The 21716-nt window shown below is 46.6% G+C and overlaps 1 protein-coding gene across 1 annotated transcript in view; it reads right to left on the bottom strand.

Moving 5' to 3' along the window:
• CACNA2D4 (calcium voltage-gated channel auxiliary subunit alpha2delta 4) overlaps positions 1-21716 on the bottom strand; it is a gene marked incomplete at both ends in the record, with an annotated part of 122323 nt that overhangs the window by 85426 nt on the left and 15181 nt on the right. The window contains 10 exons of the mRNA XM_080660714.1: positions 3752-3826; positions 4590-4670; positions 5415-5492; positions 7133-7266; positions 8754-8832; positions 9233-9346; positions 9454-9543; positions 10433-10507; positions 11949-12099; positions 12697-12757. Coding sequence (XP_080516840.1) covers positions 3752-3826; positions 4590-4670; positions 5415-5492; positions 7133-7266; positions 8754-8832; positions 9233-9346; positions 9454-9543; positions 10433-10507; positions 11949-12099; positions 12697-12757 — 938 coding nt within the window. The remainder of the gene's footprint in view (positions 1-3751; positions 3827-4589; positions 4671-5414; positions 5493-7132; positions 7267-8753; positions 8833-9232; positions 9347-9453; positions 9544-10432; positions 10508-11948; positions 12100-12696; positions 12758-21716) is intronic.

Below are 21716 nucleotides of genomic sequence, written 5' to 3'. Positions count from 1 at the left end.
TAGTCTGGGATGCAGCCAGCACTCACCGCGCTAAAGACATGAAGACATTTCTTCACGAAAGAAAAGTAGATCAGATAATGATTCCCGCAGGAATGACGGCCTATCTCCAGACTCTTGATATTGCGATAAACAAGCCATTCAAAGACAATTTGCGCATGGAAATTAATGACTACATTGAAAGTAGAATGGAGAGAAATCAGCGTGGAAACTTTGTGAAACCTAAACTGCAAGAAGTTGTGACTTGGGTGAAGAATTCATGGGAGAAAATCACTGACAGTTGCATTGCAAATGCACTGCAAGCAGGCTACCTTGACAAGAAGTACTCATTTAAAGACAGTGCTATTGCTAAACATGAGAGATTTGGTCCACTGATTCTGAAAGAAATGGAGTCACAAGATTCACCAGGAAATTCAGGAATTGGATTGTTATGATGATGTTCCAGAAGATGATGACATGATTGTCATTGAATAAATGAGTAAATTCTTGATACTGTAGGATTCACAGTTTGTCTGGTTTGTGTTGACAACTACCGTACTACCGTACCGTATACAAGTAATAAATTTCCTTTATTTTCATTTAACAATAAATGTGTACTGTATTCTTCTTCATGGAAAAATAAGACATCCCCTGAAAATAAGACCTAGCATGTCTTTGGGGGCAAAAATTAATATAAGACACTGTCTTATTTTCGGGGGAACACGGTATCATAACTATGCTTGGTGTTAGATGGGTGTGAGATTTATCAGGATGATCACTTCTAAGTTATAAAATGTCTAATCACTGGGGTGGGTGTACACCTGAAACTAATGTAATATTGTATGTCAACTGTAATTAAAAAATTTAAAAAATGATTTAAATTAAAAATAAAAAAGAAAGGGGAAAGTTTCTCATTAGGATAAGTTAAGAATTAATCAGAGGTTTACATATACATATATTTATCCTCACCTGAGGACATGTTTATTGATTTTAGAGAGAGAGGGAGGAGAAGTGGGGGGGAGAGAGAGAGAGAGAGAGAGAGAGAGAGAGAGAGAGAGAGAGAGAGAGAAAGAGAGAGAGAAACATCAAATCAATTGACTGCCTCCCATACACATCATGACCAGGGATCAAACCCACAACCTAGGTATATACTTTGACTGGAAATTGAACCCACAACCTTTTTGGTGATGGAATGATGCTCCAACTACCTTAGCCACCCGGCCAGGGCAAGAGGGTTTACTTTTAGCAGAATGAGATACCCCCACCCCGCCCCCTGCAGATGCTTAAATGTTGAAGTCCCCTATCACTGTGCATGTTGCCTCTGCCAGTTTTTTGTTTTTTTTCCCAAGAAAGCCTCATCTTTATTTCTTGCATGTGCAGGAGATCTGTAGTAAAACTGCCACAACAGCATCTTCCTTTTATTCTCCTCTTTTCCTCCTTGTCCCTGCATGGATGATGTTCCGTTCTTGGCCTTACAGATGTCTACACTCATGACAAACAGCACTGTCCTGCCACCTTCAACACTGGATCTGCTTCTTTTAAGTTAGCTGCAACATTCTTTATTCATTGCCACTTTCTGATTCCTGATGATACCTGAAAGAGCATCTTTAGCTCCTCAGATTAGGACCAGAATTTCACTTTGTTAATTAGCCATACATTGGGCTCTTGACCCTCTTTCAATTTATTACTAAGCATCTCCTCTATTATTTTTCTTTTTAAAAACCCAACTGTTGTTTTCCTTAATACCTATCAAAAATCAATAGTGCCTTCCTTAGGGATCTCATGAAGTTGGCTTTAACATATCTCTTGTTATGCAATAATATTCTACATGGTGTTGTTCTCTAATTGTTTCATTTGTGTAAGTCTTTTTGTGTATAGTCTATTCTTTTAATCCTATATAATAAAAGCCCAGCAACCGAAACGGTGGAACGACCAGATCGACCAGAGACCAGGGTGATCAGGCAGGCAGGCAAGTGGTTAGGGGTGATCAGGCAGGCAGACAGAGGCGGCTAAGGGTGATGAGGCAGGCAGGAAAGTGGTTAGAGGCGATCAGGCAGGCAGGTGAGTGGTTAGGGGTGATGAGGCAGGCAGGAAAGTAGTTAGGGGCGATCAGGCAGGCAGAGGCAGTTAGGGGCAATCAGGCAGGCAGGTGAGTGGTTAGGCGTGATCAGGCAGGCAGGTGAGTGGTTAGGGGTGATGAGGCAGGCAGGCGAGTGGTTTGGGGCAAAGAGGCAGGCAGGCGAGTGGTTAGGGTGATCAGACAGGCAGGTGAGTGGTTAGGGGCAATAAGGCAGGCAGGCAGAGTGGTTAGGAGCAATCAGGCAGGCAGGTGAGCAGTTAAGAGCCAGTAGTCCCGGATTGCAAGAGGGATGTCTGACTGCCAGTTTAGGCCTGATCTATAGGGATCCCTGTGGGATCGGGCCTAAACCGGCAGTCAGATATCCCCCAAAAGATCCTGGATTGTGAGAGGTGCAGGCCAGGCTGAGGGAACCGCCCCTCACTGTGCACAAATTTCATGCACTGGGCCTATAGTTAGACTATAAATATCTGTTTATAGCCTTCTCAGAGCATTGTAAGGTTAAGCACACAGTAGGTCTACAATATGAATTTATTATTTGAAGTCTTATATTTATCTAGATTACAAAGATGACAATAGATTGATTTCTGACCATTGCCCTTCATTCTACATGTTAGCTCCAGGACTAACACGTTTATTATTTTCCTAGTGAGTTATTTGTTGGCACTGGGGCTGCCCCTACAGAGCCCACTGGTAGAGCTTAGTGGCCCATTATGGATTCATATGCTTGCCCTACAGAGTCTGAATTGGGAAGACTGAGGGGGTTTCAGTGTGCCCTGATCTCTTTCTACTCTGAACCCCTATAGTTTGCCTTAAGTAACTCAATCAGTTGTCTTATGGATACTCAGTAACTATCTGAACCAAATGGAATGAAATGTGGCTTAGACTGTCTCTCCAAATGGCACCTGGGTAAGTTCTCAGGAAGGTGTTCTGCTAGTTACTGTCCTTAGCTGTCACCCACTTCAGTGTAAGACTGGCAGAGGAGAAAGGGTTAAGATTTCTCTAGGACTTTAACACCCTTCCCCTCAATGCCCTCAACAATCACACTGAGAGATGTGGCCATTATTGCCATAGACAGTGGCCAAGTGCTATGACCAAAAGTAGAGCAGTAGGGAGCCCCTGTCCCTGAAAGCAGAACTTTGACATGAAATTATGGAAGTTCCTCTCTTGGCCACCTGTTGTTCAGTTGAATGCAAATGAAAATACCCCCAGTCCCTGTATCAGGATGGAGGGAGCCAAGAAACAGGCAGGAGCAATCAGGAACACATCCCAAGACAAACTCTGGGAACCTCGGCTCTCCTGCCCCTCACTCTCACAAGTCAGCTCCTCTGACATTTTTATTATTAACTCAACATTCACACCCCTTAGGATCTACTGATACCACTGTCGGACTCCAAGAGGGCGCATGGAGCTACTGTGGCAGTGATGGGAGCATGGCTGGCTGTGTCCAGCAGGGACAGCTGCACACTTCATCACATGCTCACTGGACTCTTCATTGATTAGTTATGTATCTTTGCCTGTCTCTTCTGCTAGATTATGAACTGTTCAAAACAGGACCATGACTTAATTTTTTTTTTCACATATTACCCACTGGGTTCCTGGATGGAGCCCAGCATGTGCTCATTGTTTTAACTGTTTTATGAAGCACCCCAAATCCCACAGGGCTAAGATCCTAAGACAAATAAGATCTGTACCTACCAGGGGTCGGAGGTCAGGATGTGAGAGGATGTAGCCATTGTTAGTGTTCAAAAAGGCATATCCATGTACTCCGAGCTACAAAGACAGGGTCGAGGGACATCAGAGCTGTTGTTGGGATTGGAGAACTGCAGCTGAGAAGGGGTTTGGGGCCATAGGATGCTAAAGATGGCAGCAACACAGCAGTGATGTTTTCAGATGGGAATATAACTGAGCCAGTGCTATGATTCGAGCCATTAATTTTAAATCCCCCCCCTCCCCCAGTTCTATGGTTTTTAGCATCTATAATAATGTATATCATCACCTGGCTTCTTTCTCACCATATGCTCTGGATCAGGGGTGGGAAATGTCTGGCCCATGAAATCATTTGGTCTGGCCCTGCCAAGGCATTAGGGGTGAGTTAATTAAATGTTTGACCAAATATAGCAGGCTAATTTTTAAGTTGATGATTTTGTATGGCCTGGGAATGACGTTATAAAGATCCAAATGGCCCTTGGCAGAAAAAGGTTCCCCACCCCTGCTCTAGGTGCTTTGATGATAATCCCATTTGTTCCCCAAACAGGACTGGAAAGCATGGAGGAGCAGATTGAAAAACTGAGGCACCAGCAAGGGAAAGCACTTGCTAAAGGCCAGAGAGCAAGTCAGATCTGGTGGTAACACAGGGCCCCAGGAGTCTAAGCCACTGTTCCCAAGCTCAATGCCTGCACTTCTCTGGGGGCCAGAGTCAGGGCCCCATCCCAGCTCTGGGTTTGGCTGCCCTGTCAGCAGAGAGGCTCCTGAGCCTGGTGAGGCAGCTCCTGGGAGCCTGTAACCCCCACTCAGGGACCTGACCCAGGCTCACCTTGTACCGGGGCGCCAGCTTCATCAGCTCTCTCAGGGCCACATCAGAGCCTGCCACCCCCAGCAGAATGCCATGGGACCGCTGGAAGGAAACACACCGGGGTCAGGGAAGATCTGGCTTCTCTGAACCCAGGGCCAGCCTGGACCCCAGCCTTTCCAGAGCCTGGGAGAGGAGGCCACTTGGGTTTACGCGGTCCTTCCTCTGCAGTTAGATTTTAGGCTGAGCTCCCTGGAATAAAATCAAGAACCTAGCAGAGAGGTCCCAGGAGTAATCTCAGCTGCTGGGAAGATTAATGTCCAATATTAATATTTAAGTTGTAATATTTAAATGAAATAAAGTTGAATGAAATGTTCACCTTCATAGCAGAAGCTGAAGGGTCCGGATCTCAGGGATCCTAATGTACGAGTGGTCTGAAACACACAGTGCCTGTAAGGACACATTTCCTGACCAGGTGGAGGATGGAAGACTCCAGAAATGTTCTCACCAGAGGCCTTTACAAACAAGTTACAGTCTGCCCAAACTGGTAGGGTAAGTGTGGTTTTGCTGGCAGGTGACCCCATTAGTCCTACATCCCTCAGGCAGTGGTCCCAAGTGCAGAGCAGTGGGACAGCCCCAGGTTGGCTGGGCAGAATCACCAAGGAGTTTTAGGAAGTCGGACCAAACCGCAGCCCTCGCCCCACCCCTCCTGACCAAGAGGTTCTGATGTAGCTTGGTGGGCACAGGCCTGGAATCTGTATTCACAACCCTCCCACGGGGCTCTGGTGCCACCACGCCGAGAAACATTGGTCTAAAGATGCTGCCACTTCTCAGGCAGCGGCCACTCACCGTTTCATTCTTTCTGCTGAAGACTGGCATGGCCACGGTGGTGAGGAGCACCAGGCTCTGTGCCTGCGAGGCGAAGAGCTGCCAGGGAGGAAAGAACAGAAGACAGAGGGCTCAGAGTCCAGTGCGAGGACCCACCATCACCGGCGTCAACTGTCGAGTCACCTTCCAACGCGAGGCAGCAATCCCAAATGAGGTTTCCCTTCTCTGCAAAGGGAGAGCTGGCAGAAACACTGGGGGAGAGTGGTGGGCTGGGGAGGAGGACCAGGCGGACGTCACACAACTTAGCCAGGGCGAGTCTCAGAATCCCAGAGCCCACGGCCCAGCTCCCAAGCAGGCTCACTGGCCCCCTTGTCTCGGATGAGTATGGGTCCATGGAACAGGCCCATCCTGGGCATGCCCAGAAACAACGAGGTTTAGCACAGCATGAACTATTCCAAAAGTCTCTGCTATAGACCCAAGGATGGCACACACTACAGCTCAGGCCAGTTAAGAGAGGGAGGGACATTGACACAGAGCCACAGGCAAACACAAGAGCAGTGAGGGGCCACAGCGCGAGAGCAGGCCATGGTGTGGTTTTAGTAGCCTCCCGTCACCCCCCTTCCCCCGCTCCCGCTCCCCCCCACACGAGATGAACCCACAACCTCTTCTCCACTCAGGACGCCAGAACCACATCATTCCCAGCCTCCGAGATGGCCCTCCTGTCCGCCTCCTCATCTTACTGTGCTGGCTCCTCCAGTTTCCTCGGAAGGGGCTCCACACGTGTGCCCCACTTTACCTCAAAGACAGGCCCTGAGGAGTGGTGTGCGCAGGCATGTCTGATAAGTCTGACCTTCCTCAGGGCCAGCTAAAGGAGACTGCCTAGCCATGGAGGTCCACAGTAGACCTTGGAGAATGAAGAACTTTGAACCATCAAGCCCTCTACCCCTTCCTCCTCTGATTTTTCAGTTCAGAGTTTGGAAGTAAGATTTCCTAAAAGTGAGCGGTTTCTGTTTACTGGAGTTGCACTATCCATTTGGAATGAGAGGTCTGTAGGGAAGACTAAGGGGACAGCAGCAGGAAGGGGTATGGGACAGCAGCAGGAAGGGGTATGGGTCCCTGGTGACCAGGACTCTCCTCATAGGCTCTGGGCCAGTCACCTCTAGACGTCTTTTACTTTACATGAGGGAGAAATGCACTTTTATTTAAGCAACTATTTTCAAGTCCCTCTTAATCCCAGCCTGGTGCATAAGCATTGAAGCAGGTGTCTGTGATGTGATTTGAGATGTGCCAGAAGGTCCCTATTCTCCCAACATCTCATCTGACATCTACCTTCGACATCTCTTCCTTCCTGTAAGTCATTGCTGCCCACAGGCAGCCTCTTTGTGAGTGCAGGGCTGGGAAGGGGACCCTTGATAAACCTATAGGATCCCGAATTACTGGTTGGACTCCTTTTTCCTGTAACAGGCGGGAGAGAGGACAGTGAAGGAGGTGAGGACAACAGGAAGGAGGGAGGAAGAAGTTTGGAGCAGAGGAGCTCTGTCCATGAAGGGCAACCCTGGACAGACCTGGGGTTTCTGGGCCTCTGGGGCAGCATACAGGTGATGGTCTGCTAGTGGGTGAAGCGCTCACTCCCTTCATGTTTCCCAAGGATGCGATCTGCCCCCAAACTCCCATTCCTCATCCAAGAAGTCACCTCTCATGCCCTGGGTCCCTCACTCTGGGGTGGGGTCAGGGCCCACCTTGCTGTCCATGTAAGCTTCAGTCCAGATGATGTCGTGGTCGTGGTTGATGACCATGGGGCGGCTGAGCACGTGCAGGTACTCCATCACGTTCTCCTGGGCGTCTGCCAGGGTAGAGATCTGCGTGTAGTAGCCTGGAGGAGAGGAGGGGCCATGTGGAGTGGGAGGCTGGCTGCTCCACCTGGAACCCTTCTGCAGGGCCCACACCCTCCCCAGCTGCTGGCTGGCCCCGCACTGGGAGCTGCTCTGGGCCACAGGGAACTGCTTCTCCCACGGCTGTTCCTCTTTCAGGGGAGGTGGGGGCCAGTGCTGATGATGGGAACTCTTGGGCCCAGCCTTGTCTCTACTTGGGCAACTGGAAGCCCCCTGCCCCCCAGCTCCAGAGCTGCCACAGAAGCAACAGGGCCTCAGCAAGGTCTGCTTCTCTCCCTTGCAGGGCTGCCCTCCTCACTTCTTACAGCCCTCCCTCTTCCCCCGCTGCATGCAGCTCTGTCCCAGGGCCTGCTTTCAGGGACCCCAGGCTATGACAGCTGTCACAACCCTGCCTCCTCCCTTCTCTGACTACTGTTCATCCTCAGCTATGGAGAGCGAGCCATAGCCTCTTCATTGTAGCCACAGTGATATTAAAAGAGCAAGTGGCTTACAAGGCCATGAAGGATTTAGCATGCATTTACCTCTCTGGTCTCATTGCTCGTCACCGCCCACAAACATTCACTCCACACTCAGGTAAAGTGGAGCAGCTCTCAGATCCCAACATGCCTCTTGTCTCATCCTTTGACATGCTATTCCCCCCTTCCCTGCTCTCTAGGTCTAGCCAACTCCTACCAGTTCTTTATGTGTCAGCCTTCCTGTCACCTCCACATGGGGGAAGTGCCTCTGCCGCTGTCCCCCAGCTCCCAGTACAGCCTGTGCTCTTCCGTCCTCACAGGGCAATCAAGATGATGTTATCATTGATGGTTCACTGCTTTGTCTCCCCAGCTGGACAGTGGCAAGAGCAAGACTGAATCCAAACTGACCACAATTTGGAAAGTTTTCCAGGTACACAGTAGATGCTCAATAAATTGTGGCTGAACCAAACCCAGGTCCAAACCTGAGGCCCAGGTCTTAGGTTCTGGCCAGAGATAGATGAGGACTGTTTGTACACAAAACACTATTCTAAACAAAAGGATGACCACCTGCTTTTTGTTTGGCGGTAGAATCAGTGTAAATGGGCTTAATTTGCAGCAAGAAGAACGGAGGCTGGACCCAAGAGAGAACTTACATTATAACGTCAGTCCTGCCTCTGCCTCACTGTCTATATTGTGGTTTCTATGAGGTGAGACAGCTTTCTCTCTCCTGCAAACACTGGATAGATGACCTCTAAGTTTCCCTTCAGGTGGCTTTATGACTTAGAGTACTTGCAGGGTAATCAAGCATTTACTCAGGGCTTTATGGAGCAATTTTCACTTTGTCTTGCTTTCTCCACGTGAGAAGGAGGGGCAGATACTGTCACCTCCACAAAGCACTGCTCCTCTGCAAGGCCCATGCAGGAGCCACCGCTCAGCACCCCGGTGACGGGGCGATGCTGTTCCCCCTGCACTCGGGTACAGGCTGCCAGGTGCTCCGCCCACCTGTCACCTACCTTTGTTGTTGCACGCGATCCACTTCATGCGGTCAGCAAAAGTAACTTCTCTCCCAATCAGGTAAGTGAAAACTCGAACCTAATCCACAAGACACAGATGGACTCAGCAGCCTAACTCCTGGCCGCGAGCAATGCTAACTTAATGCATGTGAGTCTTCAATGCCTGTCAAGCACTTTGCCGACTTCTCCAGTCCCACTCCTTTGGGTCAGAAAGGCCCCGGGCCCAGGCAGCACCGGGACTTGCCAGGACATTTTTCACATCTCACCACCATGGTCTCTCACCTGATCCCTCTTGCAGGAGTTCACTGTGCCTAGAGTCACCATAGCTTTGGAACATTTGAATTTACTGATGGGCTAATGGGTAGACGACTTGAACTCAGGGCAGGCCTGGCTTTTCTGGGCCATCCCATCATGGCAGTAGGAGACCACTCCCCTTGGCACCCCCTCCCTTCACCCCTTGACCACCACCAGGGAGTAACCTTGCGGTCCAGCTGGTTGTACTTCTCAAACACTGGCTCGTAGTCCTCCACGGCCCCGTCGGTGAGCAGCATGATGGCCTGGTTGCAGAGGCTTCCTTGCCTGGCCTCTTGGAACTGTGCAGGGGAGGGGGGCTCCATAACTGCAACGGGGAACTGCCTTCCCCCTACCTCAGCCTGTCTCCCACCCCTCCACGCTCCCTCGGCTTCCCCAGGTGCAGTACCTGCTTCAGGATCTGGAAGGCTTCCCTCAGGGCCTGGTCCACGACCCCCACACCTTTAACCACCAGCTCACTCACCAGCTGTTTGAAATGCTGTAGTGGATAAGAAACCAGAGGAGTGTCAGTGGATGGAGTGGGCCAGGGAACCTTCATCTTTGGTCTTAATTTCAGAGGCTGTTTAGAGCTATTTGCCCATCTCTCCAGGGTCTAGCTGACCCCCACAGCAGATGTTTCTCCAATGCCCCCAAGATAAACTGAGAGATTGTGAGTGGCTGGGTGCAAATCTTTCCCCCCTACTGGAAGGAGATGCCAGTGTAAGTTCCACCCCAGCAAGGAGGCCAGGCTAGGCCAATGCCCAGGCTCCCAGGTCCTCAGCATCCCAGCTCTTACCCCAATGGCGAGCATTTCACAGGAGAAACCATGGAGGCTGCCAGGGGCTCCAACTCAAGGCTGGGGTTCAAGAGGAAGCCAAACCCAAATTCCCCAGTCACAGAGGGAAGGGTCTGTGACCCTTAGACTCCCTTTAAACAAAGTTGCCACATTCTTTCCTCCTAGGCCTTCGAAAAGGACTCAACACAATGGGTTTGAATTTCTCCTCCTTTTGGGAAGCTCCTCATGAAAACTGACATAGTAGAAAGGCCGAATGGCCCCCTCCTCCCTGAGCTGGGGGAGGCAAAGGGGAGGCAAAGGGGAAAACCGAGTCCTGGATAATCCACAGAATAAGAAACCAGTCCTGAAGAAGTAAGATTTTCCTCAGATGCAAGGTCTCTCTTTGCTCACTGCTGAGATAGTCAGGCAGCGGATTCATGGGGGCAATTTCCTGGGTGTATCTGTGTGGGTAACTGCAGACCTGCATTGCCCCTTTCCAAACGCCATGGGAATGTGTCAAAGGGCTTCCAGGAAGCTGGACAGGTGACTCCCACCCTTCTAGGCAGAACAGGGGCTAAGAGGCATCCGGCCTTTGCCTGGCGTGGACACTTACCTCACGGTTGTCTCGATCTGCCTGCACAAGGATCCCTTTGAAACAAGGCTCGATGTAATGGATGTAGTCATTGTACTGCCGTTGCAGAGGGAGGAGAGGAGGAGAGAACAGACAGGGTCCGTTTGGAAAGTCAGGGCCCGGTGATGAAGCTCAGGCAAGTCACAGAGTGGTCCAGGCTGGGGTCACCTGGGCACCTGTGCACATGATCTTGGGGTACCCTATGCTTTTGGCAATTTTTCTGAGTAGAGAAGTGGGAGTACAGAGAACAGCAGGGCCTTCACTTTCCCTCAAATTCTGGTCTTGACTCATTTTCTTGGGTGGCTGAGTCCTGCCCATCTCCTGGGCACACAGGGAACTGCAGGTTACTGAGAGAATCCCCCTGGTCTCTGCCGCCAAGACCCGACGAAATGCCTTCCATGGGAATCCCACAGCCCTCCAAGTGCAGACCCCTCCCCAGTGCCTGGGTCCGGGGATGAGAAACTCTGCTCCTTTTGTCTCTGCCCTGCACTGAGGAAGAGGGTCCTTTAGCTGTCAACAGGCTCTGAGAGAGGAGCAGGAGCACACCCCACTCTTGTGAAGTGGTGGGAACTGCTCCCCTGGCGGTCCTGTCTCTGCTGCAGGTCAGGGGCAGGGATGGAGAGGTGGGGAGAGGGGGGCATGGGGCCCAGGAGATGTGGGTGGGTAAGTGATGTGGGCCTTGGGAGCAGCTCAGGGAGGGGGGGCGCCATTTGCATAACCCCAGGATGACCGTTTTGCAGTTAGACCATTTTGCTTTGGTGCTTCTTTACCAGAGAAGTAAATCCCACTGAAGATAAGCATTTTCAGCAATGTGGCAGGCTGGTGGAGGGAAGTTTTAGATCAGGTAGCCTTCAAAATGGTACCCCAGTGGCCGTCAGCTCTGCCTCTGCGGAGGGCTGCGCTGGCCCACTCTTTCACTGCCTTTGAAAGCATTCTCCTGACCTGTCCCCTTTCTTCCTGCTGCATCTCTCCCACCATGACCTTCCTGGGGCAGGCAGGGCCAGCCTCAGGAAGAGCTGCTCTGAAAGCAAGACCAGGATTTGTTGGCCCCTGTCTAGGCGCTCCCACGTACTTTCTCCTTTCTCCCAATGCATCTGGATTTTGGGTGAAGGGACTGGAGAACTGGGATTGTTGGGGAGCAGGCACCCAGGGATCACTCTTCCTGTAGCAGAAGGGAGAGGCTGCTCAGCGATGGGCGCCAGTCAAGAGCACGTGGTGGGATAAGTTAGGCATCTACTCAGGGTCAGAGCTTCTCATCTTTGTTCTATCCCAGACTCGTCTGAATTAATAAACTCTGTGGACTCAGAAGAATGGACATACACATAATTTCAGAAACTCTGCGGCCTCTTTCAGTCCGTCCTTGGACCTGGGTTAGGCCCAGCTTCAGTGAGATCACTCTGAGGCATCGTGGGGTGGTAGCTATAGGTCATTGCGGTGCAAGCTGAGGAAAGTTCCTCTAGAACAAGGGAGAGCTATTCTAGGAAGGAAGGACACTCACTGCAATGACATTAACAAAGTCATTCTCTCCCAGTGTGTCCAGGATGGTGGAGATGGTGTGCTTGGCGATAGCCATCCGCAACCCCTTCATGCTGCCACTTGTGTCCACCACAATCACAACATCCTTGGGAGAAGTAGCGGCTTGTATGTACCTTTAGCAGAAAGAAAAGGACAGGTCAACGATGGGAAAATCAAAGCCAGAGCAACCACCCAACCTAGTGTCATTATTTCTGTTTGATTCTGGCTCAAGTTTATCCAAAGTTCAGGTAGTTGCCCCATTGAGACTAGGTCGTGTCATGTTCCATGACCACTTAGCATAGTTCTGAAGCCATCTAATGGGCCTGTCAGGTGGGAGAAATGTCAAGTTCTTGTGGTAACATTGTCCTCTTTGTTTTGGACCGGCCAGGGTCCCAGAGGGATGAACAGCAGGATGAACTGGATTCCACCCTCAGATTCTGTTATAAATCTGCTAAGGGAGGGGAGTTGGGGGAAGGAGAGCCTGGCAGAGGGTTGATTTGGAGCAGCTCGCTGTCCTGGAAGGAGCTGGGGGCAGAAAAGACAAACGTGATCAGCCCTGCAGCAAGGGCAGCCGTGGTAAGAAGGGAGGCTTCTTCCTACTCTTGTGACCGGTTAAGGTTCTACCCACCTGAGACCCTCGGCCTGGAGGCAGGGACTGGAGAAGAACTAGGTAAAACCCAAAAGTTAGAAGAGGGAGGCCAGCACAGACCCTTCCCCCTGGGAGCTCTCACCAGCCACGGTTTCGGCAGTCAAAGGTGATGACTCCATTCTCATCAGGTGTCCATTTGATGCCTGGGGAAACAAAGGCTGGCCCGTTCACTGGCTCAGTGAGGCTGCTCCAGAGCCCCAGCTGGGTGCTGACATCCAAGAATGCCATGATCCCCAGGGAAGGGCCAGCCATGGACCTGGACAACAGGGTGAGGGGCCACTAGAATACCCTGCAAACTGAGGCAGCAGGCAAGGAGGGAGGCCAGCTCGATGGAGGGACACTCATCATCCACACTGCCCAGACCCAGAGTTGAGATGAATTTCACAGCAGGACCGCTATATGTCGTGTGTGGAACTCACTTGTGAGCTAAACCTCACATCAATTTGTGGAAGGGGAAGCTTCCAGAAGGCATGACTTTTAACATCCATTACCATCCAGAAAAAGCATGGACAGAGTGAGGGAGATCCAGGTGCTCTGACATCTAGCCCCTCTGCCTCTAGTCAGGCTGCCTGTTAGTGCCATGACCCTTCCTGTTAGCTGGCTGGGAGAAATGATTGGCTACAGGACTATAAGCTCCTCGAGGTCAGGGAATCCAAGTACAGGCACACCCCATTTTATTGCTCTGGGCTTTATGATACTTCAAAGATGCTGCAGGTTTTGTTTTCAAATTGAAGGCAAGGCCCTCCACCAGCAAAAAGATTAGGACTCTCTTTATTGAGAAACTCACTTTGTTGTGGTGGCGTGGTACAGGACTGCCTGTACCTGACACAGTGTTTGACATAGCACCTCGCAGGCTTGATGCTCAATAAATGTTTGTCATATAGATGAAAGAACAAATGAATGAGTATGGAAGATCTTGCCTTGACCCACCAGCAGGGTGCTGGGGTGGATTTTGTCCTATTCATTGAATCAAAAACTTGGATGAATGCACACAAAGCAAAGATAACATTGACATGCTCCACAATGGAATCTCTACTTGAAAATACTGTAAAGATTGGGAAGAGTGGGCTCACAGTACGGAAATTAAAAATAAGCGGTGCAATTGTATTATGTTGTGTTTGGGCTAGAAAAATATCATGGCCATATCATGACTGAAGCTCTAAGGGACTCCTGTTCCACAGCAGTTAGACTTCAGATGAGATACACACTTTGAGGCATTGCTGGTCCGTCAAAAGGAGAAGAGGTTTTCAGGGGTCTTACTCCCAAAACCAAACAAATGGGAACGGAGTTCCAAGGGTGAGGGCAGGGGCCAGAACAGTCAGGAGCCACAGCCTGGAGGGAAGCAGGACAGAACCACGGGCCGAGCTGGTGTCGTGGGAGCCTGGGGAGCATGGCTCTGACGTGGACCTGCAGCGGCAGTGAGCAGCGGGGAAATGAAGGCCATCTTCCTAGAGCAGCATGGTTGTGGGGGATTTGACCTTATAATAGCAATGGGTGTTCTTGGCTCTGCACCAGGGTTTTGGTGGTCCTGGGTGGGGGTACCCTCAACTCCAAGCAGAAGCAGAAGTGATCCTCTTGAAGGGAAGCTTTCCCAAATCAGGCCTGCAGGAGTCCCACAGATTACAAGTGGCATGGCCCCACGATCAAAGATTACCAAATACACTGGAAACAGGGCCCCAAGAGTGAGAGGCAGCAGAAGCAAGAACCACCAGGTGTATCCTCCCAGGGTTACCAGTGTTGGAACTGCCAAATACAAATTACAGGATAGCTATGTTGGAGAAATTACAAGGAAGAATATACAACAAGAAAATGATTAGGGACAAAGAAACAGCCTTAAAAGTAAGGAACTTTTGTAAGTGAAAAAAATATTGAAGTTGAAAAAAATAAAAAAAGCATAGTGGATCATTCACAGGTAAAGAGAAAATTCAGGCAGTTGAAGGATTTTTCCAGAATCCTGTGGAAGCCAGAATGAGAAGGTCTAATACAGGGTGTCTCAAAAAATGTATACACTTTAACAGTTGATAGCTCAATTTTGAAAATGAAATGTATTTTTTATCACTGCCTTTATAATTATTCAAAGTGTGTGTATACATTTTTGGGGGACACCCTAAATATGTCTGACCAGAGACATAGATGGAGAAAAGGGAGAGCACAAGGAAACACTATGGTACAAAGACAATGATGCAAATATTCCAGGACTGATAAAAATGTGAGTCCAGACATCCAGGAGGCACAGTATATCCCAAGCGGGATAAATGAAAGATATCCCTTTCTAGACACATCGTAGTGAAACTGCAGAACTCCAAAGGCAAGTAAATAAATAAAGACCTTGAAAGCAGCCAGGAAAATAGAACATTTACTTTCAAAGGAACAGCAGTTAAGCCAACAGCAGAGTTTCTCAACATCAGTGGAAGCTAGAAGGCAGCGGGAAAAAGTTGGAAGGCGTTGAGAGAGAATAATTGTTAACTTAGAAGTGCATCTCCAGCAGAACTATCACTCAAGTGTGAGCATAGAAGACTGCATTGTTGTTTTGGGAATTCCACTTGAGGACTGAGTTCCCCGGAGCTGCTGTTCTTTACTGGGAGCTATTTCTCAGGGTCTTTCATCAAAGGGAGGCTTAGTCAGTCACTTATCCTATATAATAAAAGCCTAGGTGGCATCACATGATGCCCTTGTGCGACGTCATCACAAGATGTCCACCACGACGTCATCAGAAGATGGCCACCACAAGATGGCCGCATGCACAGTGAAGGAGGGGCCCAGTGGCCACTCCACGCAGTGAGGCCTGGGGGTCCCATGGCTCCACTGGCAGGGGAGTGGTTGGGGGCAATCAGGCTGGCAGGCAGAAGCGGTTAGGGGCAATCAGGTAGACAGGCAGGCGAGCGGTTAGGAGCCAGTGGTTCTGGATTGTGAGAGGGATGTCTGGCAGTCGTACATCCCCTGAGGGGTCCCAGATTGGAGAGGGTGCAGGCCGGGTTGAGGGACACCCTCCCCGACCCATGCACAAATTTCATGCACCGGGCCTCTAGTCTCCAATAAAAAAGAAATAGGATTTGGTCTTTTCTGTTGAAATAGGATGACAACAGGAAATGATTTGTGTAACTTGCAAAAATAAAAAAGAATGAATTTAAAATAAAATAAAAAGAATGAGAAGAAAATAAAGCATGTGTAGATGAATACAAGCTGAATCAGTTTACCACGAAGCGCACGATAAGGGAACTTGTGGAGGATTCACCTGAAGAAGGAGGAACAGGATCTTGGAAAGACAGCTTGAGGTGTATGAAGGAGTGGTGGGCAAAAAAAAAAGGTAAACAAGTAGCTCTTACCAAACAAGCAATGTTTGCATCAAATAGCATAATAGTATCGAACCTGGGATAAAAATGAATATATTAGATGACAAGAGAATGGAAATCAAAGTGGGAGAAGGATATGTAAGTGGAGAAGTTCTAAATTTTTTTTGACCGGAGAAAAGGTAAAAATATTATTTAATTTTAATATCTTATTAAATATGACTGGTAAGGGGTAATTATTGAAAGAATAAAAACAGAGGAGTAAACCCTAAATTGATAGAAATAAAAAGAGAAATAACAGGAGATTTTTTTAAAAGTTACTAATTTTAAAAGGTTATAAAAAGAGAATGGGAAACAAAAAATAAAGGGACAAATAGAAATTTTAAAAATAAAATAATTAAAAAAATAAGATAAACATGTTTAAATATATCAATACAATAAATGTTAATGTGCTGAACTTGCCAACTAGTAAAAGAGGTTGCCAGTTTGGATAAAGGTTTAGAAGCTATAGACTATTTTTAAGAGATATGACTAAAACAAGATTGGAAGAAATGATGAAAAAATACATGTCAGGGTAACAAAGGGCATATTGGTATTTCTTATAATATCAGACAAAATAGACCTAAAAACAAAGTGTAGTAATGGCTAACAAGACATAAAACTAGCAAAGATACAGAAAATGTAAATAATACAATTAACAAGTTTGAGCTAATGACATATGCAGAGTTTTTCATGCCACAATTAGACCACACATATTCTTTTCAAACACACATGGAATATTTATAAAACTTGATGTCATACTAGGCTATTAAACAAAACCTCAACCAATTTCCTATAATCAGTACCACATATACCATGTTCTCTGTCTACAAAGCAATTTGATTAGAAATCCTATCTAATAAAAGAGTAATATGCAAATTGACTGTACCGCTGCTACTCCCACAAGCCATGTCCACCAGCCAATCAGGAGTGAGTATGCAAATTAAGCCAACCAAGATGGCTGCGGCCATGGAGCAAGCAGGAGGCTTGGGTTTCCTCGGCAATGGAGGAAGCCAAGTTTCCTGCACACCCTGGCTGGCCCAGGCCTACGAACAAGGCTACAAAGTTTCAATTATAGAAGATAAGTAAATCCCAGATACCAGGGCCTCCACTTGGGTCGCCGGGGGGCGTGGCCAGCCTGCAAACCACCACAGGACCCTCGCTCAGGCCACCCCACACCTCAAGGGAACCCCCATCCTGATCCAGGACACCCTTCAGGGCAAACCAGCTGGCCCCCACCCGTGCAGCAGGCCTCTATCCTATCTAATAAAAGAGTAATATACAAATTAACCATCATTCCAACACACAAGATGGCTGCTCCCATGTGGACACAAGATGGCTGCCACAAGATGGCCAGCAGGGGAGGGCAGTTGGGAGGGATCAGGCCAGCAGGGGAGGGCAGTTGTGGGCAATCAGGCCAGTAGGGGAGGGCAGTTGGGAGGGACCAGGCCTGCAGGGGAAGGCAGTTAGGGGTGACTGGGCCTGCAGGGAAGGGCAGTTGGGGGGGACCCAGGCCTGCAGGGGAGAGCAGTTGGGGGGGACCAGGCCTGCAGGGGAGGGAGTTGGGGGGACCAGGCCTGCAGGGGAGGGCAGTTAGTGGTGACCAGGCCTGCAGGGGAGGGCAGTTAGGGGTGACCAGGCCGGCAGGGGAGGGCAGTTAGGGCAAACAGGCTGGCAGGGGAGTGGTTAGGGGTGATCAGGCTGGCAGGCAGAAGCAGTAAGGGGCAATCAGGAAGGCAGGCAGGCGAGCAGTTGGGAGCCAGCAGTCCTAGATTGTGAGAGGGATGTCTGACGGCCTAAATGGGCAGTCAGACATCCCTCGAGGGGTCCCAGATTGGAGAGGGTGCAGGCTGGGCTGAGGGACACCCCCCCCTCTGTGCACAGATTTCATGCACTGGGCCTCTAGTTTATAATAAAAAGATAAATATAAAGTCCCTGTATATTTCTTTTTTTATTATTGTTGTTAATCCTCACCCAAGGATATTTTTCCCATTAATTTTTAGAGAGAGTGGAGGGGTGGGGAGAGAAGGAGAGAGAGAAACATCCATATGAGAGAGACACATCAATTGGTTGCCTCCTGGGGGCAGGAGATTGAGCCTGTGAGGTGCGTGCCCTTGACCAGAATCGAACCCGGGACCCTTCAGTTCACGGGCCAATGCTCTATCCACTGAGCCATACTGGCTAGAGCAAGTCTCTATATATTTGGATACTTTAAAATACACTATTAAATAACCAAATGATAAAAGATGAAATCACAGGAAAATTTAAAAAATATTTAGAAGTAAATGATTAAAATATTACCATGACACCAAAACACAGGCAATAAATTCTGTGTATCAAATGACACAATCAACAGAGTGAAAAGAAAACCCATGGAATGGAAGAAAATATGTGCAAATCACATGTCTGATAAGAGGTTAATATCCACAATATAAAAAAACTCCTACAACTCAGCAACAGAAAACAACAACACAATTTAAAAATGAGCAAAGAACTTGAATAGACATTTCTCCTAAGAAGATATATGAATAGCCAACAAGCACATTAAAAGAAGCTCAACATTTCTAATGATTAGGAAATGCAAATCAAAACCATGATGAAATGCTACCTCATATGCAGTAGGGTGGCTACTGTTGAGGATGTGGAAAAACTGGAACCCTTGGGCACTGTTGGTGGAAATGTAAAATGGTACAGTTGCTATGGAAAACAGGTATGGCAGTCCCCCTCGCAAAAAAATTAAAAACAGAATTACCATGTGATCCAGGAATTCCACTTCTCAATACATACCTAAAATAATTGAAAGCAGGGTCTCAAGGGGGAATTAGTGCATCCAAATTCATAGCAGCATGATTCACAATAGCTAAAATGTGGAAGCAACTCAAGTGTCCATAGACAGATGAATGAACAAACAAAATGTGATATAGCCATACAATGGAATATTTTTCAACTTTATAAAATGCTCACACAAGCTACAATATGGATGAACCTTGAGGACATAACACTAAGTGAAATAAGCCAGTCATAAAAAGACAAATACTGTAGGATTCTACTTTATATGATGTGCTTAGAGTAGCCAAATTAATAGAGATAGAAGTAGAATGGTGGATGTCAGGGGCTGGGGAGGAGGGAGTGGTGAGTTATTTTTCTAATGGGCACAGAGTTTCAGTTTTGCATGATGAAAAGAGTTCTGCAGATGGATGGTGGTGATGGTTTCACAACAAGTGCATGTACTTAATGCCACTGAATCACACACTTAAAAATGGTTAGAATGATAAACTTTATGTTATATGTATTTAACTTAATAATAAAAAACTTACTACCAATCAAAACTTGTGAGATGGAGTGAAAGTAGAGTGTCTAGTGGCAAGGTAGAGCCATAAATGCTTATTTTAGAAACAAAGAGAGGCTAACAGTTAAAGCTAAGTGTCCAACTTAATAAGTTAGGGGGAGGAACAACAGAATAAAAGGGGAAAAAAGATAAAATTAAAGTTAAAATAGATAAAATAAAAAACAAAGAATAATACAATCAATGAAGACAAAAGATGATTCCTGAAAAGACTAACAAAATAGAAAAATCAGTACTGGAATGATAAAGGAAAAAAGAGATTAAAAAGATAATAAGAGAATAATAGCTTCATGGAAATAGATTTGAAAACTCAGGTGAAATGGGTGGATTCTTAGAAAAAGTATTTTACAAAATTAAGAAGAAATAGAAAGTTATATTAGTCTTGCAAGTATTAAATATATTGAAGTGGTAATTTAAAAATCTTCCCATAGAGAAAACATCCATCTTCCATGGTCTTATAGATAAATTCCACCAAGCTTTCAAAGAAAAGATCATTCTAATCTTATATAAATACTCCCAGAAACCAGAAAAAGAGAGAATACTTCCCAGTTTATTCAATGAAGCTACTATAATTTTGAAAAACAGATACGGAGAGTATACAAAAAAGAAAAATTACAAGACCATTTCATTTGTATATAGATGCAAAAATTCTAAACAGAATGTTAGTAAATGAAATCCAACAATGCATTAAAGACTAATCTACTGCAATCAAATTAGGTTTATCATAGGAATGCAAGGGTGGATTAACATTAGAAAAGTCAATAGATAATTAGGCCAAAGGCATATAGGCATTTCACAGAAGAAGAAATACATACAACAAATGGCATATAAAGAGATGCTTAATTTCACAAGTGACCAGGAAAATGCTATGCCAGATCACAGTAAAATACCATCTTATAATAAAAGATTATTAACAAAAAATTTTAAAGTTTACTAATACCCAGGATTTGAGAAAATTGCATCAACAGGATCTCTTATTCACTGTTGGTGGGAATATAATTGGTGAAAGCATTTTGGAAAACAATTTGGCATTTTCTTGTCATAGTTGAACAGTTATACATCTTAGGACCTAGCAATTCTATTCCTAGGTATATGCCTAAGATAAACTCTTATAAGAATGTCCATAGAAACATTGTTCATAAAAGTAGAAAACAAAGAAGAAAAACAAAACTGGAAACAACCCAGATATGATCAGGAGGATGAATAAATTAATGTATTGACCCCAAAGAATATAATACAGGAAAAAATTGACCAAATATAGCTATATGTGACAACCCAATAAATCTTGGTAGTATAATAAAGCAAGTTCTAAAAGTCTAAATCAGAAACCAGTTTTATAAATTTCAAAAACAAGCAAAACAAAACAATATATTGTTTAAGCAGATGTGTGTGTAAACATAAGATAAAACTAAATAACTAAGCAAACAGAAAGCCAAAAATCCAAATAAAATGATAGGCTCATAATTCAGGATAGCTATTACTTGGGGGGTAATTGAGGGTAAGTGGAGAGGAGAGAGGGTGAAATAGAGGAGCACATACGTAAATAGAAATTATTGGTAATTTAATTTTTGTGTTGGTGATGTATATACAAGCATTATTATGTTTTTAATAAAATTTAAAACAGATAACAGTGGGCCTGCAAGGACCCATGGGGATAGTGTACTGTGATCAAGGATTATAGCCAACCCCATATTGTCCACCTGAGGGCTGATACGCACCTATAAATGTGGGTGAGGGTGTGAGAAACACCCTCTCTACTAAGACCGATGGCTTACAAAGAAGCCACTGGATTGTGTTGTTTGCACACAAATTGACTTATCGGGAAGCCCTGATGTAGCAACAATATTTACAGGAATTCTATCCTGGAGAAGACTTGAGAGACCTGTGAGTTGTCTTCGAGCATTTGTCTTGGGAAAACAGGGCAATGTTAAGACTTTGAACAGTGTGCTAGAATATAAAAGTAGGTTGGAGTAAAATGTGGAGGTGAATTTTTTTATAAATAGGAAGTAAAACAACAGAACTCTTGCAAATTTTATGGTAGATTTTGTTTTCTATTTTCATTGGTAGACAAGGGAGCTTTCCCCATTGTCTGTTAGGTTGGCCACTGATTACATAGTGTCCCAGGACATCTCTACATTGCAGTTGAACCTGTTAAGTGAGTAAGCTCCATTTCTCCAATTAAGATGTGAACATCTAAGATCAAGAATTGTTTTATCCTCCCTTGCATCTTCCACAGTGCTTTTCTTAGGACAAGAGTTCAATGCGGGCATTTACTGGCTGGTTATCATGGTATTTAATTAATTAATTAATTAGTTAATTAATTAATCCAACAGCTATTTGTTGAAAATGTGCATATTATGGTGTGAAGAGTATAAAAATGTGGTTTGGAGGTACCTTTGTATGTCAGGGCCACCCCCATTCACCAGG

Source organism: Plecotus auritus (assembly GCF_963455305.1).
Source record: "Plecotus auritus genome assembly, chromosome: 3".
Taxonomy (NCBI): domain Eukaryota; kingdom Metazoa; phylum Chordata; class Mammalia; order Chiroptera; family Vespertilionidae; genus Plecotus; species Plecotus auritus.
The sequence above is the reverse complement of the archived record's forward strand: the minus strand, read 5'-3'. Positions and strand labels throughout refer to the sequence as shown.